This window comes from Nannobrachium achirus (genome assembly GCF_963921795.1).
Source record: "Nannobrachium achirus genome assembly, chromosome: 4".
NCBI lineage: Eukaryota > Metazoa > Chordata > Actinopteri > Myctophiformes > Myctophidae > Nannobrachium > Nannobrachium achirus.
The window spans coordinates 22,797,257-22,804,465 of record NC_137813.1 but is presented as its reverse complement, the minus strand read 5'-3'; the positions used below and the strand labels follow the sequence as shown (position 1 = coordinate 22,804,465).

The 7,209-nt window shown below is 44.4% G+C and overlaps 1 protein-coding gene across 1 annotated transcript; it reads left to right on the top strand.

Moving 5' to 3' along the window:
- Positions 1-5,702: 5,702 nt before the first annotated feature.
- Positions 5,703-6,698, top strand: foxd7 (forkhead box D7; the record flags this gene model as incomplete). The annotated part of the gene is made up of 1 exon (XM_080723153.1): positions 5,703-6,698. One exon carries the CDS (start codon positions 5,703-5,705, stop codon positions 6,696-6,698), a length of 996 nt encoding a protein of 331 aa, XP_080579279.1.
- Positions 6,699-7,209: the final 511 nt, after the last annotated feature.

The following is a 7,209-nucleotide window of genomic DNA, read 5'->3' as shown; positions in this document are numbered from 1 at the left end:
TAGCTACTAGTAACTAGTTACTTTGTAGATTTAGATTATTATTACAAAACATATACCACTTCAGCCCTATATACATGCCATTCAAAAATAGCCGATCTAAGCTCACAATGCGTCGCTTTCAAAAGATTTTTTATAGCTTACATTTTAAACTTGTGAAACGGGACATTCTGCACAATGAGTACTTTCTACTTTTGGTCGGCCAAGTAGGCTACTACATTTTGATACCAATACTTTTGTACTTTCACTCAAGTAGGCGTTTTGTGTTTTTCCGAACTATTACTTCTAACAGAGTACTTCTACATAACATTGCAGTATTGATACTTTTACTTAAAGGCCCACTGACACACCCTGAAATTATAATATTATGATACAGTAGCAGTAGGTCATGTGGTCTCTCTGAAAACAGTCTGAAATAGTCTGAAACTCATGTCACAGTGTAATTTGCCCCTCATCCCCCAACAACAGCTGACCAGTAGCCTACAGTAAGTAAGTACAGTCAATTAATTTGATTGGCTTATAATTGCGCATTCCCACAATGACATCAACTCATATTTTTTAAAGTGACAGTATCCCTTTAGATGACAGTACGCCTTTAAGTAAAACATGCGAGTAGGCTACAGCTGTACTTTAATATCCACCACTGCATGGCTGCTGCACACAAAACAAAGAAAACATTAATATCTAGCGTTTTGGATTTGAGATAACGTTTTACTTGTACTCTCCACCAGATGGCGTCGTTCTCCACTTAGTCGGTCTGATTGGCCTCATCTCTCCATTCAGTGTGCAGCAGAGTGCAGCAGGGTGCCTGCATGTGGGCTGCTGTTGTTGTAAACCTGTGGTTACAGGGCAGTGGTGTAAAGTAATTAAGTACATTTACTTACTAGTTACTTTGCAGATATAAATTGTAATATTACGCGTTGTGACCTTGTAGATCTGCCATGTTCAATCATTTTGTAGGCTACTTTTACTTTTGGTGTTAAATTAAAGTAGGCCTATAGGCTATATTTTGATGCCAATACTTTCGTACCTTGTCTTTTACTCAAGTAGGCTACATTTTGAAATCCGGACTTTTACTAGTAGTAGGCCTAGTATTTCAATATTGGAGTAGCCTATTGATACTTTTACATAACTAAACAATTGAGTAGGCTAGCTACTTTTTCCATGCACCACTTGCTGCTGCTGCTGCTGCTGCTGCTGTTGTTGTTGTTGTTGTTGTTGTTGTTGTTGTTGTTGTTGTTGTTGTTGTTGTTGTTGTAAACCTGTGGTTTCAGTGGACATTCAGTTGTGTCACTCTGCTCTGCTGTGTGACTGTCACATCCGTCGGTCTGTCTGTAAAAAGCCAACGGTCACAAACTGCGCGACATACAGTAGGCTACAGGTTGCATTGGCCATGGCAGCAATCTTGCCCGTACGTCATACCTGGGGGTGGATGGGGGTTTCCCCTCCGGGTATGACGTAAGAGCAAAATGGCCGCCTTGTAATTGTAAATTATGGTCAAATTTAAAGTCGGTTGTAGTCAGGCAGGCCCAGACTGATGAGGTTTTACACATGCATGGACTTTCCAAACAACAAGTCGCAATGTTTTTCAAAGTGAGGTCCGGGGACCCCCCAGGGGACCCTCAGCCAATTAAAAAAATGCACAAGCAGCCTATAGCCAAAGGAACCAATTATGACAATTATACAATTTAATCATTTAGACCAAAACATGTCTTCTCAAGTCATCTCTCTTACAGATAATAATTAATTAGCCTATTAATGAAGGTCAATTTTACATAAAAAAGTATGACAATTCCTGCAGTGTGGTGCACTGTGCCTATAGCCTATGAGACTGTTTGCTTGTTTGATTTCTTAATTTCCGTTCAGGTCTTGTTCAGTGTTTGCAGGCCCATCATGCATATGTTTTGCATTGTAGGAAATGTAGTTCTGAATTTTAATGCTACTTATTAAGAGCACAGATACACAAGAATCTCTCTCTCTCTCTCTCTCTGTCTCTCTCTGTCTGTCTGTCTGTCTGTCTGTCTGTCTGTCTCTCTCTCTCTCTCTCTCTCTCTCTCTCTCTCTCTCTCTCTCTCTCTCTCTCTCTTCTCTCTCTCTCTCCACACACGCGCACGCACGCACGCACACACACACACACACACACACACACACACACACACACACACACACACACACACGCACGCACACACACACACACACACACACACACACACACACACACACACACACACACACACACACACACATGACTGACAGACGGATGGATGGATGGATGGATCATGGATGAGTGGATGGATGAATGGCTGGCTGGCTGGATGGATGGATGGATGGACGGACGGACGGACGGACGGACGGACGGACGGACGGACTTCTTGTCGATTCACACACGGTGTTGTTTATTGTGCATTGCCAAGTTTTTAAAAGAACCGATACGAGGAGGTGTTTATGTGAAAAATGTCCAAAACAAAACACAACCTAGTTCTTTGAAGTTTGTCTCGACATTTTCTCAATGAAAAGCACATTCCGTTTTATCACGCTCGGAACCGTGCAAATGGTTTTGACGGAACGGGAAGTCTTTATGAAGATAAGTAAAACACTGCAACTTCAGTAACAGGCTCGGCTCGATCTTGTATTATTACATTATTAAATATTATAATATGCCCAAAAAATGTTCGACCCATATCTTATCACCGGTTTGGTCAATGTGGCCACCGAGTGAGATTGCCTTTATTACCTGGCTATAACACTTAGTTAAAGCCTAGGCCTACATTTAACCAACATAGGCCTACATGGTTTAATATGTAGGCTATATGAACTATTTAACATGGCCTATTCGGCTATAATAAGACGCATTGCATGCATTGGCTACTCTGCTGCAGCTGGGGTAAGGAACCGAACATAAGGAAAAGAATATTAGAAAAGCTTTTCTTTGTCACACAACATGCGTTTTTGATGAAATACCAACGGCATAGTGTTGGTTCAAAATGTGGCATTGGGCATTTAAATATTTCCCTTTCCCCCCTCTCCTATTTTCCAAGGGTAAAAAAAAAAGAAAGAAAGAAAGAAAAAAAAAACCTTTATTGCACCTATCTGTGGAAATGCAGTCGGATTTCTTTTTTTAACCCTCTTCAGATACTGAAACCACACAACTCGCTTTCAGCCACAGTGTTGGGCCTGTTTCCAATCTCGGGACATGCGTGATGAATTTGGGAAATCATCTGCAGCTTTGTCGGTGCCGTGGCCCACCCACACCCGCCCCAGTCGGCCGCTGCCCCGAGGTATCAATACGATTAGAGGGAGGAAATGTGGGAATCCCCAACAAAGGGTCCCATCATTAAACACAAACAACCAGGGGCCTTCGAACAATACCAAAAGCGCCCTCCACTCCCGACTCGCCTTTTATGTCTGGGCAAGTGAAAATCTATTACTTTCATCCCTAATATTACCATTCTGGTCCCAGTCGCCCATTATTAAAGAAGATAATCTGACAGGGTTAGGGGGACTTTTGTCGGTTTGCGCTCAAATAGAGCGCACCGCGCGTGTAGGGTTTCAGGACCAAAATGAACAGGTTATAATATGCAGACTGCAGAACAAATATATATTTGTATTCTACATTTCGCATATGGTAAAATTTAGCAATATAGTTATGTCTCTACGATACATTATAGCTGTTCCTTGGAAATAAAGCAAGCGCCCAAATGCATTTTAGTTGGTTGGATAATAAATCCGCGTGGTATTAGTTTTATTCAGAGAGGCCTACACAGAACAAATTATTGTTTTAACATCACTGCGAAATCAGTCATTGCCGCATTATCCCTTGCTGTAGGTTTGCTGATAACATATAATTGTACGTAAACGTGGCTATCCCAGCACAGTGTTTATAGCTTAGGCTTTAAGCCTCTGGCTCGCGTCGATGACTTTCCCCTTTGACACGCGCTGCATCCTGCACAGGAACTACCGGTATGATGGTTTGCTGTGTGTGTGTGTGTGTGTGTGTGTGTGTGTGTGTGTGTGTGTGTGTGTGTGTGTGTGTGTGTGTGTGTGTGTGTGTGTGTGTGTGTGTGTGTGTGTGTGTGTGTGTGTGTGTGTGTGTGTGTGTGTGTGTCTGTGTCTCTCTCTCTCTCTCCTCTGTCTGTCTGTCTGTCTGTCTGTCTGTCTGTCTGTCTGTCTGTTTGTCCAGATATGATTGGCTAAATCTCTCTCTCTCCTGTTTCCTTCATCTTTAAATCAGTGGTTCCCAACAGTGGGTCACTATAGGGACCCCTTTCTGGGTCAGGGTCACGGATCAGTCAGTGTTTGGGTCACGACTAGAGTAAAATTCCCATCTTCTTTTCCTACATTTAAAAAAAAATATATAGGCCATAAAAAAGTGTGTTTTTAATGAATTTTATATATGAACAAACAAATCCAAGAAATTCCATAATTAAAAAATATATAATTAAAAAGTACTGGAAATAGCTCGCAAGGCGGCATTAAGCCTTGTGATAGATCTGCTGCTTTCGCTAGTTTGGGTACCGGGCAAACGTTTAATCTCTCTTTTGGGTCTCGATCTGAAAGGTTTGGGAACCACTGGTTTAGATTAGGCTAATATACCAGAAGGCCAACACACTTTTAGGGTTGTTTTATTTTTGGTCTTTAGGTTATATACGTTTGCGTATAAAGCCTTTTTTGATTAATTGATTATAAAAGACCCCGATGGAAACAAGACATCGGCTTTCTTGGATTGTTCTTGTATTTTACTGTAGGCCTACTTCCCTGCATGCATGTATGGTCTTTGCAAACTGTTCATAAAGTAATCAATCAATCAATCAATCAATCAATCAATCAACTAATCAAGCCTATTTTATGGGACGCAAAAAGGCTATACATAGGCTAATGCCAAAATGTAAAGGTAGGTCACAGAAATTCCCAAATATTTCCAAGACAACCCTCTTTTTATTTTATTTTTGAAGTCTAGTAGGCCTATTTCTTGCACCCCCTCCAGTCTCTCTTTACCCCACTGTCCCTATGGCTATATTCATTCCCAAATAACTGTTAAACGTTTACTTTGTTTAATTAATTTAACTTAAATTAACATTTTTGCGGTTACAGACTCGATTCTGTCTGACAAATAGCCCACACAGCCTCGCTGTGACTTCATGCGTAAAGAGGCATGAGGCATCCGACTGAATGGAGCTGTAGGTTTTGATTGATGGGATGATGATGCTGGGCTGTTGGCTGGTAGCTCTCCCTGGTACCTCTGCGTCGCTTCCATTGGTCAGGAGCCGCTTCCTCGTGGCTCAACATGACATCACAGCCACCCGACCCACACGCACATCGCTGCAGCTCCAGCAGGGAAGGCAGCGAGGAATCCAGAAAGATGCTGGACATCTAGGAAGACAGACGGCCGCTTTTTACGCCTTTACGCTGCACATTCCACCGACCGGTTTGCTCGCGCTTTGCGTATAAAAGGTAGGATATCCGTTTCGAATTGCGGTGCGTCGGTGCGGATGTCTTGTGGTTTTGGAAAGGTTGTTTTGTCGATTTGCAAAGTAGGAGGAGGCTCCTGTTGCTCGGGATTGTACGTTCACTTTTTTTTTGTGAATGGAGACTGAGATGGAGACTTGCGCGTAAACATCTGTCCTTCTTCAATAACATAACTTTCTATCATCATCCTCGCCACCTGTTTGTCAGGTGGGATTGGCTTTTGCCCGCGGAGCTCTACTATGACATTGGACTTCGACCTCATGGAAGACATCGTCATCGACGTGGTGGGAGAGGGGCTCAAAGAGAGCGGAGAGGAGCACCGCTTGTTGCCCGCGGATGAAGCGCAGGGCGCGCAGGACCGCGACACGGAGACCTCCTCGGCGGTGTCCTGCAGCGGCCAGAGCAACAAGGACGGGGACGACTACAGCCCGTCGTCCGGTGGTCCTGCGAAGACCAAGAGTCCCACCTCGGTGAAACCCCCGTACTCTTACATTGCGCTGATCACCATGTCCATACTGCAGAGTCCCAAGAAACGCCTCACGCTCAGCGAGATCTGTGACTTTATCAGCCACCGCTTCGCTTATTACCGTGAGAAATTCCCGGCATGGCAGAACTCCATCAGGCACAACCTGTCCCTCAACGACTGCTTCGTCAAAATGCCCAGGGAGCCCGGCAACCCGGGGAAGGGCAACTACTGGACCCTGGACCCCAACTCCTCGGATATGTTCGAGAACGGGAGCTTTCTGCGCCGGAGGAAGAGGTTCAAGCGGCAGCACTTTCGGTTCGGAGTCCTCAAGGAGCAGCACCTGGAGCCCAGCGGATACCACGGCTTCCCCCACGCGTACGGACTCAACGCGATGCAGCTGCCCAGCTTGGAGCTGTACCCGCTGGGCTTCCATCACCACGTGCACTCGCCGTGCGCGGCCCCCACCATCCCACCTGTCAGCAGCATCCTGCCGGCCCTCTCCAACTTCTTCTCCCGGAACGCCCTCGCGGCCAAGGCGTTCCTTCAGTCCCATCAGCCGGCCATGGAGCCCTTCTCCCCGGCCCAGTGTCCCGGCTTCCCCGGGTCTCCCTCCATGAGCTCCGGCGCGCCCTACCACCCTTCCCACCACGCGCTGTTCCACCCGGCGGCGTCCCCGCACCTCCTCAGTTTACACCAAGAATATCACAAGTTACAGACTCAGCGCGCCACGGCCGAACTGGTCAAACATTTGAACAGTGGGCACGAATAGTTCTGTCGCTCTCTGAATTAATCATTGTTTCGTTTGTAATCTCAGGTATTAAGGCAGTGGTTCTCAAAGTGGATTCCAGGGACTTTGTGGGGTCCCATACAAGTCTGTAACTCTGTGACATTTGTACACTGTCAGAGTTAAGGGGAGACCTTGAAATTTGAAAGTTTGAGAAACACTGTATTAAGGGACGGTCGAAGAAGCACACTCCACCGGTGTTGTTGGAAATTGGACGGATTTGTAAAATACTTAAATGAGAACAGACTGTTGTTGTAGATATGTTTAAATCATTCCTCCCCTACGTTGATGGCACGTTTATTTTTTATTTTAACTAGCGCTTTTGGTATTTGATTATGAAATATAGTTGTTCGTTCTCATATTTAATTGACGAGTTTCCCAGAATTTCTTTTGGAAAGAAATAAAATAAAACTGATTATTTAAAAGTATGCGTTCAGTTGTATTTTATTATTCAGAAATATAATATAGGTTTAATTAATATTATTCATGGTTTAGT